Source organism: Enhydra lutris, unplaced genomic scaffold, assembly GCF_002288905.1.
Source record: "Enhydra lutris kenyoni isolate GAN:26980312 unplaced genomic scaffold, ASM228890v2 scaffoldscaffold21, whole genome shotgun sequence".
Lineage (NCBI taxonomy): Eukaryota > Metazoa > Chordata > Mammalia > Carnivora > Mustelidae > Enhydra > Enhydra lutris.
The window spans coordinates 626865-642703 of record NW_019154105.1 but is presented as its reverse complement, the minus strand read 5'-3'; the positions used below and the strand labels follow the sequence as shown (position 1 = coordinate 642703).

Genomic DNA, 15839 nt, shown 5'->3' with positions numbered 1-15839 from the left:
CAGAAGAGCGAACAGCTGGAAACGAAAGGATGGTACAGTCTGAGCCCCGCGAGGCTCGTGTGTGCGCCGTAGCCCCGGCCTCCGGGGCTGGAGCAGTGAGAGCCAGTGCGGCTTCTTGTCACCTATCTTGGTTGAGAGATTTGTCCTATTCATCCGTCAGACCCAACAGTTAAGACTTTCTGTGCATAAACAGTCCGTGTCACTGACGCAGTCATTCGAGAGGCCACCTAGGACACGCTCAGCACGTGACGGACACCCAGAGACCCGCAGGGGCGCTGCCTGGGAACGCCGCCACCACAGCAGCGGGATAAAGAGGGACACAGGCATCCTTATGCGTGTGCGGACACAGACGTGCGTACACCGCTCGCGGAACCTTCAACACTCTTCCAAATGACGTCCCCACCACAGCGCGAGAGGCGACAGGTGGCCTTGCGGTCACTCTTAGGCGAACCTAAATTTGGCTCGGGAGACACATGGTTATCAGGAAAGTGTTAGCCTGTCACCACCCCTTCGTCTACCTGTCAGGCAGGTGTTCATCGGGGCACAACTGGTCGCCAGGAACTCTGCTCTTTCTGCCCTCCAGGGCACACGGAGTTTTCTGAACTGGGCTGCCAAGTCACGGGTAGAGCAGCGGTGCCGCTTCCCCTGCTGCCACGCTGTCCACACGCGCAACCGCCTCCGGCGGATCGTGTCCGATCACATGTAAGATCCTCAGACGCGGCCCGAGAACACATCCACCCCACGAAGGGCCATAAGAGCAGGTGCCATCTGAAGCAGCATCTCCCAGAGGCGACACGTCTCCTGGCCGACAGCCAGCCCCACCTACCAGGTTCCCTCACACGCCTTTCCTTGTTTTAAAATTACATCGGTGAAAGAATTAAAAAGCACCAACGTAAGGGCAAAACTGAGCAAATCGGGGATTCAGAAGAATGACCCGTCACGGTGCATGAAATAGTGGCAGGGGTACGGCTGTGATTTCCCCAAACTGAACAGATCAGTGGCGTTGCACAAGAATCCCTTCATACAGAGGCGCCCGACCTGCGCAGGTATACAGGGCAATGTCTTTGGAGTTGAAAATGTTAAAAACAGGCTCATTTATGAAGTTAAGACCTTTTTTCTCTACTCTTACTAAAAGAAAACTTTTTGAAAGTTGTTCCTCTTTTCGAGAAAACAGACTATGCTCTTTCAACAATCTCCCTTTATCTTCGTGCTTCGGAGACAACACAGCATGTTGGGTCCGGCTCCTCCTACCACCAGCCATTTATGTGGAACTTCTCCAAGGTTAGAAGCCACGTGGAAGAAGGTCTCCACAGCAGGGGGAAATATCTCAATGCTGTGTTGAAAAAGGAGAGAGAACGGCGGCTCAGCCGTCAGGGACCGTGTGTTTTCGCTCGTCCTTGTAAAACCTTCAGGTTGACCAGGGCTCTGCTGCCACCTCCTCGTTTGTCACCTTTTGGGAATTTGTTTTTTCATAAAAAGTTGCCAATTATGCCATTATTGTATCAGGGTGAACATAAAACACACCCTAACTATAAGGGCAATAGATGAAAAAGTTGCTAGCGGCCAGCCTGTGGTCTGCATGGGGCCTGGGGTTGACCCCACCGCCCAGCACTCAGCAGCCACTCATTTCAGTGAGTCGCAGAAGCGACTCGGGCGCCTGCAGCCCCGGGGACTGAAGGCAGGGGCTGGGAGAGCGCGCCCGTCCTGGGGTCCACTGTTCACACATGCTATCATGGTCCTCCTTTTTTAGTTATAAAACGATTCAGAGCTAAACACAGAATGATTCATTTTAAAGAGGGGTTCTATTTGGCAAACAGGCAACCCCTCCAAAAGGAAACGAGAGGTTCTCGCAGACCGTTTCACTCAGGGGTACAAAGCCTGACGAGCTATGACTGCTCTTCCTCACTCACCGCTCTTACTGGAACCAGGCTAACCCCCGGCAAGCAGCTCCCCGGTAGTTACGATGTTTATCTTCTAGCTGCCCAGCCTACTTACGTCAACTTACATAACGCACCGGTGAAGACTTACTAGTGTCTGATTCTCAAGATTCTCTGGCAACCATCATCATTTGTTTACCACACTGTTTTTTTTTCTTTCCCTTAAAGATTATATTTATTTCACAGAGAGAAAGACAGCAAGAGAGAGAACACAAGCAGGGGTAGTGTAAGGGGAAGCAGCAGGCGTCCCGCTGAGCAGGGAGCCTGATGTAGGATTTGATCCCAGAACCCTGGGATCATGACCTGAGCCGAAGGCAGACGCTTAACCGACTGAGCCACCCGGGTGCCCCTGCCACACTGCTTGTTCTTAAGACAAACTATCATAAAATCACTTGACAGAAAAACTGGCTGAAAAACGTCTGCCTTTGATTCAGGAGGTTGACAGAAATTAAAATTTTCCTTCTAAATTTACACTTCAGAGCTCTGGGTGACTTTTAAAAAGTGGACAAACAAATTTCTAAATGTAGAATGGAGATAACTCAATCTTAAAACTCAAACAGAATATCGAAAACATTTATTAATACAAAAAAGTCCCATGCATTCCACAGAACAAAAACGCTCATTTTCCCAATAGGTATTTAAAGCTAGTGCTCCCACTCTTCATTAATCTTTGCTGAAATCTGGGTAGCGACCTCTAGATTTGGTTATTTGTTCAGAACTCGAGTGAAGCCAAAGACACAAAAAATACGGATTAACTAAACTGTGAGCAGCTGTTTTAAAAAGAAGACTACATACACATAGAATAGGGTTACACACTTTAATCTGATTGACATAGAGGAAGCAGGGAGGACGTGAACGAAAGTTAGTTTTGGCTCTGCTTTATGTATAACCAGATGCTCCTTTTCCAAAAAGTATACTGAGGTTTTAAAAACCACATTTAATCAGAATACTTCAGGAAAACACACTATGTGTAATCCAGGAAATACACTATTTGCAGAATAGGAAAATCATCATGGGCAATAAAAGGTTAAAACAAAAGAAAGCACCTGGGTTTTGAGCAGTTCTAAGGTGAGTATATCTGCAGAAATAGTGTAAATGCTCTTGACCGGCTGCTATGGAAACATGCTAATGAGGACTGGTCCATACCTTAACATTTCTTAAAATAGGTTTCTTTGGAAAAATGGCAATATGGGCTGGGAGTAAAGACGTCCTTTTAGACACCCAGCTTATTGGCCTGGGTGAGGACGACTTTGAGAACCGGCATGAAAGCTGAGGTCTCACTGAAGTTGCTGGTGCTGACTATGTGGGTGTGGATGGTCAGGCCTTCCGAGTAGTTGCGCGATTCGATGCTCCTTGCAATGCTGTGCAAACCATTGATGATTGTGGGTGAAAGCTGAAACAAAGGCAGAATCAGGAGAAAGAATTAAATTAAGAAAGACTCTCCCATAAACCCTGATATTTAAAAGGAGATTGAAACAAATATTATAAAAAAGCAAATAAATCATACAGCTTTTCTAGAAATAGTTTTTTGGATCAAGCAACTCTTTAAGTTATAAAGCAGAACCATGACAAGATGATTTATGTAAGGAAATTATTATGAATTATGAACGTGTATGAGTCAGTTAACTTTTTTTTATAGAAGCCAGCTCTCCTCCCCCAGCTGAAATGCTAACGTCTTTCTCCACTTAAGAGTGTTAATTCTTCAAATTCCTTAGATACAGGCTCACACCTTTTTAAAACTTTCCCATGCATATGAAGGAATTTAAAGGGTTTTTTTGGAATTTGGTTCTTAATCATGCTCTCTCTAAGTGAGGACCCAAAGCAGTCAAAAACCATGTCTACAGCAGTGATCTCAAACCTGTGGTCTACCTGCATTCGTAGGGTAACAGCCATCATCATGTACTCAGCTTATCAATTCTTAACTGCTCTTGTAATCTTACCATCTCTTAAAACCACAGTATCTGTAGTTTCCCCATGTCATTACTTAGATTATATGCCCATACTTTTGAGGGAAGAATTTATTTCGGATCAGTCCAGGGACCACAGAACTTTCACTGTTACATCAACTTTCTCTGGTCCGGCTCACATGACAGGAATGGTTATTATTATTATTATTTTTTAAAGATTTTATTTATTTACTTGACAGAGATCACAAGCAGGCAGAGAGAGAAGGGAAGCAGGCTCCCTGCTGAGCAAAGAGCCCGATCTGGGGCTCGATCTCAGGATGCCGGGGTCATGACCCAAACTGAAAGCAGAGGCTTAACCCACTGAGCCACCCAGGCGCCCCAGGAATGGTTATTTTTATCTGATGGGACTGATGTGAGGGATGGAGCAGAGGAATGTTGAAATGCAAAAAATATAGCCACATATAAAATGAACAGAAGGCCAGTTACCTTAGGGCCAATACAAGCCAGATTATATTTCTACTCTTTGTTATAAGAAGAGTTAAAATTACACTCCTATCTCTCACACACACACACCCCTTCTCCTGTTCTTTCATCCCCAAATTTATTTTTTTTATTTTTTTTTTTTTTTAAAGATTTTTATTTATTTATTTGACAGACAGAGATCACAAGTAGGCAGAGAAGCAGGCAGAGAGAGAGGAAGGGAAGCAGGTTCCCTGCAGAGCAGAGAGCCCAATGCGGGGCTTGATCCCAGGACCCTGGGACCATGACCTGAGCTGAAGACAGAGGCTTTAACCCACTGAGCCACCCAGGTGCCCCTAATCCCCAAATTTAAATGACATTTATGATTCAGTTAGCGAAAGCCCATTCCACCACTGTCCTCACAATTTTGCTCCCAAGGACACTCCACACGAATGCTGATGACGTGCTTATTTACTAGCAACTAGGGCTAAATGATTATCATGAATCCTCCTTTTTCCCCACAAACTTACCGTCTGTTCCCTAAGTTTATCATACAGAAACTCCAAGCGTTTGCTGGCATCATCTAGCTTCCTCTTGGTTTGCTGCAGGAGAAGAAAAACAGATGTGTTATATTTGAATATTTAACTTTTATCCAAAGACTCTGCCCTGTCTCATTTCACTAATCCTTACACTCCTGATGCTGACCGGCTTCATGTTATAAAGAAACGGAGGCAGCTATGACTCAGAAACTTCAACTGACCGTTAGGACAGAGTCAGTAACCTATTCATGGGGGGAGGGTAGGAGGATATGGGGCTGCCTTCCAGAGCGCAAACTGGAGTAGTGGTTGGACTGTGGACTGTCTGCTCAGAGGACAAGGCGTGTGCACGTGTAAACGCACTAGCCACGAGCAACACGGAGGGCCGTCTGGAGGCAACAGTGGGCCACTGTGTTGCAGGAGAGAAGATCTAAGGACAGCTACTGTGAATTATGGGTGCTGGCAGCAAGCACAGAGGTGAACTGGAACCTTATTTTAACCTTTCCAATCACTTACATACTTAGTCACATTTGGTTATTTAACCTTGCTTCTTTCTGAGCTTTTCTTCATTTTTTGTTTTTTTAAGTAGGCTTTTTAAAGTAGGCTCCTTGCTCAGTCCAATGTGGGGCTTGAACTCATGACTCCGAGACCAAGACCCGAGCTGAGATCAAGAGTTGGAAACTTAACAGACTAAGTCACCCAAGTGCCCCTCTTTCTGAGCTTTTAAAACACCAAGGGAGAAAAAAAAAAAAGAAAGAAAATTACGTTCTGTGGCTTAAGATTACTAAGAGGGATATTGTAAAAGGAGTTTTTAAATCAAGGAGGCCTTCCACCTCCCACTCCTCGTACTAGAAGTATAGTGAGAGAAAACCGTTCTAAAACTAAAATTAAAGGTTTCAATTACAATGTGATTAACCTAATGATGTACACTATGCGACAGCCTCAGAACGGACGCTGTTCTTCAGTATTTACCGAGGGTCTACTGTGTGCCATGCTTATGTCTCAGGGACCTCGAATGCCCTTGGTGGAAAAAGATACTAGATAGAAGTATGTTGCAGATGAGATGGTGATGAATGCCAGGAAGCAAGAGTTAACAGAGTGAGGGGCTAGAAGTGCTGGGACCACGAGGTGGTAAAGAAAGGCCAGACAGCTCCTGGGACATCCGAGAAGCCTGGAGCATGTGTGGCCTGAGTAACGTGGTCACATGGGGGAAGATCCCCGGCAGAAGGAGCAGCAAGTACAAAGCTGTCGATGCTGACATGCTCCTGGTATGCTGGAAGAAGGAATGTCAATATGTCAGAGGAGGAGAAAGGAAGAGCTCTGAATTTTTGTCCACTGAGATTATGTTGGCTGTGGGTTTTCATATAAGGCCTTTATTGTGTTGAGGTATGTTTTATGTTCCCTCTAAACCTACTTTGTTGAGGGTTTTATCAGGAATGGATTTTGTATTTGGTCAGATGCAAATTCACAAATGTGCGTGTCATCCTTGTTCAGGGTCCATGCTAATCTTCTCTGTATTGGTCCAATTTTAGTGTATGTGCTGCTGAAGTGAGCAATGACTGATCTATGAACACTGAACCAGCCTCGCATCCTGGGAATAAATCCCACTTGATTGTGGTGGATAATTTTTTTGTTTGTTTTTTGGTGAATGACTTTTTAAAAATATTTATTTAATTTATTTGAGACAGAGAGCATGGGAGTGGGGGAGGGGCATAGGGAGAGGAAGAGGAGAGAGAATCTCAAAGCAGACTCTGCACTGAGCACAGAGCCTGACGTGGGGCTCAAACTCATGACCCCATGATCACGACCTGAGATGAAATCAGGAGTCGGAAGCTCAACCGACTGAGCCACCCATGTGCCCCTGTGAATGACTTTTTTAATGTACCAACATCCCAACAGCATTTTTCATAGAACTAGAACAAATAATCCTAAAATTTGTATGGAACCACAAAAGACCCCAAATAGCCAAAGCAATCTTGAAAAAGAACAACAAGGCTGAACGCATCAGTGTTCTGGACTTCAAGTTGTATTACAAAGCTGTCGTCACCAAGAGAGTATGGTACTGGCACAAAAACAGACACACAGATCAATGAAACAGAAGAGAAAATGCAGAAATAAACTCACAATTATATGGTCAAATAATCTTCAATAAAGGAGGCAAGAATACCCAGTGGGAAAAAGACCGTCTTTTCAATAAATGGTGTTAGGAAAACTGGACAGCCACATGCCAAAGAATGAACCTGGACCACTTTTCTCACAGCACACACGAACATAAACTCAAAATGGATTAAAGAGCTAAATATAAGACAGGAAACCATAAAAATCCTAGAAGAGAGCACAGGCCATAATTTCTCTGGCATCAGCCATAGCAGTATTTTTCTCCTCAGACAAGGGAAACAAAAGCACAAATAAACTACCGGGACTACTTCTGCACAGTGAAGGAAACAATAAACAAAACTGAAAGGCAACACGCTGAATGGGAGAAGATATCTGCAGAAGACCTATCCAATAAAGGTTTAGATTCCAAAATACACAAAGAACTGATAAACTCAACACCCCCCCCAAATAATCCAATTAAGAAGTGGGCAGAAAACATGAATTATACTTCTCTGAAGAAGTCATTCAGGCGGCCGGTTGACAGACGAAAAGATGCTCCCATCACTCATCATCAGGGAAATATGAATCAAAACTACAATGAAGTATCACCTTACACTGGTCAGAACGGCTGAAGTCAACAACACAGCAAACAACCCAGTGCTGGTGAGGGTGTGGACAAAGGGGACCCTCCTGCGCTGCCTGAAGGAAGGCAAACAGGTACAGCCGCTCTGGAACAGGATGGCTAATGGAAGTCAGAAACACAACTACCCTACGACCCAGCAAGTGCACTACTGAGTCTTTAGTCTTTACCCCCAAATACAAAAACACTAATTCAAAGGGATACATGCACCCCTATGTTTATCGCAGCATTATTTACAATAGCCAAACTATGGAAGCAACCCAGGTGTCCAGTGACAGGTGAATGGATGGAGGCGATGTGGCGTGTACACAACAGAGTGTCAGTTGGTCGTGAGAAGAATGATAAAGTCTTGCCGTTTGCAACAACATGGACGGAGCCAGAGAGTGTGAGCTGAATAAAATACGTCAATCAGAGAAAGACAAAGGTATGATTTCACCCATACGTGGAATTTAAGAAACAGAATAAACTACCAAAGGAAAAAAAAAGAGAGAGAGACAAACTAAGGAACAGACTCTAAACTACCAAGAACAATATGATAGTTCCCAGAAGGGAGGTGGATGGGAGGACGGGTGAGACACGTGACAGGGACTGACGAGGACACTTGTCACGATGAGCACTCAGCACCATACAAAACTGCTGAAGCACAATGATACACCTCGAATGAATGTTTAAAAAAGAACGAGAAAAAGATGAAGCTATCAGGGATAACGTTACAAACTAAGTCATGTTGCAAAACTACTTTGTGGTGTCTGGATACAGCTAACGTGAAAAGACTGTATGACAGCCACATTGTATAAAGGATTCCAGCTAGTGATTAAAAGGATCTGCATGGAGGGGAACCCTGAGAGTCCCTGCTCAAATCTAATCTCATCTCGCTACCAGGGGCAGAGTCAGCTGGTCGGGATAGGGTATTAGCAACCCCCCACAACCGACTGGTTACAGGAATTACAAGAACAGTTTGTCTTTTGTGGTTCTCTTCTGCCCAGGACTCCTCTGGACCCAGAGGGAAGATGATATGTTGACCTAGAGAAGTTTAAATCAACAAAAATTTATTGAGCTGGGCTGTGTACTACGTGTCATCTCAACCTCTCTATACTGACTCTTGCCTCAAGGAGAGCTGGAGTTCTCTTCATTTTTATGAGGGCTCTTCTGTTTTTGAATGACTGTGCCCTATTTAGAGGTGCACACAGGGGACAGTGTATGCGGGGCCGTCTGCCTCATCTGCTCTCTGTTCCTCTCTGTTTCCATCACTTCCAGAATGCCAGGCACAATGGCTGACGCTAACCGATCCCTGCTTCTGATTTGCTGACACATTTAGTACAGGGAATAGCTTTGTAAAACACCAGAAGAAAGCTGCACATATGAATACTCAATGTCCGATGAAACAACAAATTCCAGAAGCTGTTTTTCAAGCAGACAAGTGGCCAGTGACTAAATAAACATATTCAATGTTTGTTGGCAGAAACTGAGAGTTCATCTAAAACAAGATCGGCTTTGTTGAATTTTTGTTGTTGCCAATACACAGGCATCCTCTCAATGAACTAAGTAAAATCAGTTGCTTTAACTATGAATATGAGTCTAGAATCTAAAACAATTATTTTTAAGATCTTTGCAAAGTTACATGTAAGATTATCGATCTACTTTTAAAAGCTTGGATCTGAGCTCGGAAAGCAAGCCCCAACCTGACTCTCTTGCACGCCACACTCTGTTCTGTTTACATGACAGACATGAGGTCTGCTGCTGAGCGGCAGCGCTGCACAGTGAGTGAGAGCACACATTCCACACCCACACTGGGTTTGAATTCTGGCTCTGACCTTCGGTGTTGACTGGTTTTTGCTTACTTTAGTTGTCTGTAAAAAAAAAAGATGACAAATTTACCTACCATGGGGTTGCTGGGAGGATTAAATACTTACCTATAAAAGATATTAAATACATTTCTATATGTAAAGCAAAGTATGTAAGTGCTAGTTTTACTACTATTGTACAAACTTCTAAAGTCTATCTTGCAAGGCTTCCTGCGATTACAGAAGAGCTGCCTACGTGCTTATTTTAAATGAGCAAAACATGAGAACAAATACATACAGGATCTGTAGCCGAAGAGAGGCAGCGCTGAATGAGATCCTCGAATGTGGTCTTTAGAATGAGGTGCTCATCTGGAATAGGTTTCTTGGTAATTTTTTCTGTTGGCAAAGACTGCACATGCTGGAAGAAATAATACCATAAAGTGACCAGAAATGACCGGAAATTACCGATACACAAAGCCCTGAAACTCTGTGATAAAAAGAAAACCACTTGTTAAAATCAAATGACAAATTAACATGTGAAATCCCTTGGGATAAGTAAAAATGAAAATCAGATATTCAGTAGAAGGAACAGGCTTCTACAGCTTTGATTTTCAAAACCAGAACTGGGTATAAAGAATTCAGTCAATCATGGCACACAGGTTGATCTCTACTGTACGTATCTGGGGCGAAGCGGACAGCAGACCTACGCCAGCAGGAAGCGAGCCCGCGAGTGAGGGTGGTTGCTTGCTCTGCTTGTCAGCTCATTGGTTTATCTTGGCATTCTTCTGTTCTTTGGTTTGTTCTTGAAGGTTGGTAATTGGTCTATCATCAAACTGCAAGATTTTTTATTTCAAGATTTTATTTATTTATTTGAGAGAGAAAGTGCACGAGAGAGCACAAGCAGGGGGAGGGGCAGAGGCAGAGGGAGAAGCAGGCTCCCCACTGAGCAGGGAGTGCAATGTGGGGCTCGATCCCATGACCTGAGCCAAAGGCAGCCACTTCACCGAGCCACCCAGGTACCCCCCAAACTGCCAAGATTAAGTCAAAAGTTGGCATAGAAGAGACCATGATGTAACTGAATGTACAGATGGAAAGATAAAGAAGGACTGGTTTGTTTTTAAAGTTCTGATTTATTAGTTCATTCACTCAAAAAAAAAAAAAAAAATGTGCCAGGGACTGACCATGTATTTATAAGCCAATTCAGAAATGATCTCAGCTCTCTGGCAATTTATTAGGCTAAAAGAAGAAAATGAAAGTTTCAAAGTTTCATTAAAAAAAAGTTTACTAACATTTATATCTTAATGAAAGATGTTACTTGAAAAAAGTAAAAAAATAAAATGTCACCAGTACATGTAAGATAGCAACTGTACTGGTATTTAATTGATACTAAGCTAACGTTAATGGAACCAACAGATAGTAGAACTAGAATTTAACTGAGGGGCAAGCTCTCTGCAGGAAATTATATCAGAAGGACAAATAGGAGTCAACTAGTTAAATGAGAAAGGAAAAGCATTCCGGGCAGCGCAAGAACGTGTCCAAAGGAAGGATCATGATACAGGTGACTAAAAGGAGGCCGGTGTAGCTGGGGCAGACAGCAAGGAGGAATATGCAGCTGAGGGCTTCTGGATAATGTGAAATATTTTGGTCTTTATCTTGAGAGAAATGTTTTGAACAAAGATGAGACAAGACCTGATAGATGATCAAAGACAGACTAATTAGAGGCTCCTGCACTGCTGAAAACTGGGGTGAAGGCAGCATAGACCAAACTGGAAGTGCAGGCCGGGGATCTGAGAGAGATTTTTAAAACAGTAACAACAAGATTTAGGGATAGACTTGAAAGAGGGATTAAAGGAAAAGAGTATAAAGATGATTCCTAGGTTTTCGGCTAGATTAAATAGGAAGGATTATGGTGCCATGCACCAAAGTAGGAAACACCGAGGTTTGAAGACCAGATTCTGAAGATGAGGTTTGGGAGGATGACTATGAATAAGGCTTCAGAAATGTGGAGTGTGAGGGGCCTTGGAGACATCCAGATAGGCAGGCAGCTGGATGTAAAGGCCTGGCTGAACACATACATCCCGCAGCATTCCCTTCCGGCAGTAAATGAGGTTCCGGTCTAGATGAGTACAGCATGAGCAGCCCAGGTCTAAACAAAAGTGAATGCTGGGTAGCTTCCCAAACTAGCGTAGACTTGTAATCATAAAAAAAAATAACAGCGCATCTTTGTAATTTAAAGTCCTGCGGAAAGAAGTCAGTTCTCCCACCTCCATCAAAACACTGGTTTTTATAATGGAACGTAGTAAAGCACAGCCTTGTGACAGAGAAACATGTTTATAAATTTGACTTCAATGGGTCAAAGACAAAAACAGAACTAGTTTTATACTTTGGGCAGGGATTTGTTTCACCTTCTTATGTTAACTTTCACCCAAGCTCTTCACTCTTCATGAACAGATCAAAATGTTTACCTTTGTGTGTCGAGTCCGTTAGTTATATGTGATTTTTTTATCGTCTAGAACCCTTCCGACTAGGTGTCTGTATGTGAAAAGCAGTACAAATTTGTGTCTCCATGTGAAGGTAGGCTGTACAGTGTAAGCTCTCACACGTACACAAGGGAAGATACAGCTCATCACACTTTATCTTTTACGTTAAGGGGAAACCTTTGGAAATAACTTCTGCTTAGCAAGCCTGGTTGAAAATATGGTTCAGCTCATCTTAAATTACGGCTACTGGTTAGGTAAATGAGATACTGCGATTGTCGAGTCAGTGTAAACATACACTAGCAAATACGTGAGCCTCTTCCAGGAGGTTTATGGCCACGTAACTGAAAAATATCCCTGCACGATCAGTCTTAAAAACGAGGGTTACTATTTTTTATTTAGGTTGTCTTAATTGAAACCGAATATAGATGTTCACTAATAGAGGTGCAATCATCAAAGTTAACACATTAAAAAACATGAACTGAAACAGAGCCATCTTCCCCTTCCACGGACGCAGACTGACTGTTACCTGGACGGTATTTCCAATAGGAGCCCCTGGCGCGCCTTCAGTATTGGGCTTGGAGAAAGAAGGTGGCACGCCTGGTTGACCGAGGGCTTGCGGGATGCCATGGAAGGTCTGGCCACCTGCGAGGTGTGGCTGTGGGAATGAAGCTTGGCTTGACAGAGGTGCGGGGGCTGAAGGCTGCTGTGGCAGCATCTGGGATTGGAGGTCACCCAAAGGGCTCATGATTGGTGACGTGATGGGAACAGGAGGCACAAAGTTTTCAGGCATCTTTTAAAAGACAGAAATAAAAGACAGCAAGCATAAGCCAAAGAGTATCATTTACTTACCCTTAAATAAGGTTAACATTTAAAAAATGTTATTTGTTTGTAGTAGTATTCTACTTTCAAATGAAATTTTATGCAGAATTCTAGAGTAAAACATAAAATTAGAGCTAATCTGGGTAAGAGGGATAGAAAGCTCAAAACTGGACCTCTCAGTTTCCCCTTTGTCTTCCATACATTCTCTCATATGGGGAGCCAAAACAAGGCGTTTTGAAAGAGGAAGTCAAAGTCTAGAGAATTATATCGAGCAAATACTGGAATCAAATATGCCAAATGAATGTTTATATTTAATGTGATCCTGATGTAATGCTCCTTTTCCTAGATCACTAAGTAGATGTTACCTGTCAATCCAACCATATTAAAAGTAGTAGATTTCATTTCTAATTTCTCATTATTACTAACCTAAATTTTGGGGTTTTTTGGCCCATTTAGTGCCTCCCAATTTTATTGTTATGCCCTCTCATTACTATATTTAAGGAAAGGAAATTACCAGAAGTTTAAAAAAAAAAAAAAGTAAAAACGTTTGGGAAGGAAGGAGCAGAGAAGAATCTTATCTTGTGCTCCAAAGCGCTCAACAGTTACTGACAGTTAAACACTACTCAGCTCGTTTGTTGTTTCTTCATATCATATGTGATAGACAAAACAGTCCAAAATATAATTACCAAATTCAGGACTACTGTTGGAAACCAAAGACCACACACACCCCCAAAAGAAAAAAATCATTGGGAAATTTTGTTTCCTACTCTTTGAAAGACACCTGTTGGGAATTTACATCTTGTCTTCCAATGGGAGTTAAATTCACACCACCATACTGGTTTTTTGTTTTGTTTTTAAACTAAACAAAGGATGTAAACTTTTTTTTTTTAAACTAAACAAAGGATGTAAGCTAAAATACACTTGAAACCTGTTGGTCAGTAAACTTTGCTTTTAAAGGTCAGTGAAGGGTGGTGTATTCCAGGTGGCTTTGGGATTAACAGAACACCTGCGGGCAACTAGACCAACTTTTCTAGTACCTTCTTCTTCTTAGGTACTCTGTTCAAAGCTGGAGGATCATTCCAACCATTCTGAGGACCTAAAAGAGAAAATAAAGGGCATTTTCCTTTAGAATTCGGAAAAGAAGAAAACTCAATTGTATTCATCTTACAATACCTTCAAATTCTGCCTTAACCCCAAGGATAACTCACAAAAGTTTTATCAGCTGAGCTTTGGGGATCACTCTGAAGCCCTGGATTCTCAAATCATTTCCTCAAATATTCACAAAGCCTTGGCTTACTAGGCAAGGTAACTTGATATTATTTCCATTTAAGGTTAAAGAGCTGTACTGTATTTAGGAATAGTGAAGACTTAATGTTATACTGATGTATAACCTTCAAAGATCAGTTAGAAATTCTCTCTTAATAAATAAAAAATGAATCACCTGAGTCTGCTAAAAAATAAAAAAGCCACTTTTGCTATATTCAACATGCAGAAAAGAAATCTCCTATTTCCCGAGAGAGCAATTCAACATAAGAAAATCACCCATATGGCAGAAACACTGTTAAAAAAAAGGCCTCAAATACACAATACTGCAGTTCTATCATCTTTGCCTTAGAAATTGTTTATAAAGTAGAAAGCATTTAAGTATATGTGATAAGATTTTTTTTTAATGCCACACACAAAATTCAAGGTTGGCAGCAAATACAAAATTAAACTACTGTCAACTTCAGTAAATTTCCCCTAAAAAGCCCCCAGAACCCTTCATCTCAAAGTGAAAAACAGACATCAGTAGCACAATTAAGTACTTTAATGCCAGTATCTTTAAAGAAAACATGTCAGAAATAAAGATAGGATCATTTTAAAATCAAAATGTAATCATTTTACATTTCATTGATTTTTATGTATGTTTACAGTTAAAGCAAAAAATTCTCTTTCAACAAATCAGACGTTCTTTCAGGATTTTACCTTTTACTTATTTTATCGATACCCATATTAAATCACAACAAAACTGCTTAGCAGACCAAAGAACCTGTGATCCGTACATAATGCCACAGAAATTTTTTAAAAAACAAGATCTTCCAACGGCAGCATGGACTCATTTGCCTTGACTTTTTTAAAGTTTACTTTTTAATTTTTTTTAGTCATCTCCACACCCAACATGTGGCTCAAACTCCCAACCCTGACAGCAAGAGTCACGCGTCTCTCTGAGCCAGCCAGGCATCCTTCCTTCGTCTTGATTTTAAAAATGGAATTAATTTTCTACAGGTTTACTAGAAGACAGAATGCCAAACAATCCTCAAAATACCCAAGAGCTAATCACAAAATAGTAAACTACATGCTGCTACCTGCTTGACAAATTCTTAAAGTTCTGGCCATACACAGAGAATCATTTGAATCAATCTCATCACCTTCTAACTTCACTCCTATCTAAGACAATCTTGATACAGTCATTGTCTTTATGATTATATAAAATAGAAATCTTTAATGATTTAAGCTACTGTGTCACCATGTTAATTCAGTCAGTTCTAAGATTTGATTTGATTAAGAAGGCAGATTAAAAAATGATACTGATCAGATTTAGAATATCATCAACTTTGAGGTTCACATGCATTATTGTGAATGGTCATTCATTAACTGTATTCAATGATTGAAAATTTCCAAAGATATATTTTATAACCAATTCACCTTCCAACATAGGTGCCTGGTCTTGCATAAATTGATTTTCTGTAGACAAAATGTAAAAGTCACTTAAACAGCATTAGCATCAAAAAGATTCTAAACTCTACCTCATTTTGTAATTGCTTCTCCCTCCATCAACCCAAAAAAGAGCAAACTAATTTTATAAGGGGAAAAAAAACCTTCTTTTTATCAAGTCACGTAAAATGTCTTCTATCCAATTAAGAAAATAATCAGTTTTTGGGTAAATCAAATTCATTTAGGTTGTGTCAGATCCGATTAACTCTTTAACACCACCTTTTTCTCTTATTGTGCTGGCTGTTTAAGAAAAAATTTTGTTCATGCCTATTTAAAACAATATTTCCCTATTTGCATGGATTTTTTTCCTATTATTTGATCAATAACATCATGGTGGGGGGAGCACTCAGTATTAGTTAAAGCTGTCATCAAAGTTAGCTGAGGATCTTGTTAAAATGCAGATTCTAATTCACTGCCTATAGGGAA

General features: G+C 41.6%; 1 protein-coding gene across 7 annotated transcripts in view; it reads right to left on the bottom strand.

The window, feature by feature from the left end:
- Positions 1 to 2740: 2740 nt before the first annotated feature.
- The window catches only part of LOC111148904 (SEC31 homolog A, COPII coat complex component), a 78741-nt gene continuing 65642 nt past the window's right edge, over positions 2741 to 15839 (bottom strand). For all 7 annotated transcript variants that reach the window (XM_022505681.1, XM_022505682.1, XM_022505686.1 and 4 more), the window contains 5 exons: positions 13697 to 13755; positions 12367 to 12630; positions 9659 to 9778; positions 4834 to 4905; positions 2741 to 3330 (listed from right to left, as the gene is read on the bottom strand). In XM_022505681.1, coding sequence (XP_022361389.1) covers positions 3151 to 3330; positions 4834 to 4905; positions 9659 to 9778; positions 12367 to 12630; positions 13697 to 13755 — 695 coding nt within the window. In that variant the 3' untranslated portion in view covers positions 2741 to 3150. The remainder of the gene's footprint in view (positions 3331 to 4833; positions 4906 to 9658; positions 9779 to 12366; positions 12631 to 13696; positions 13756 to 15839) is intronic.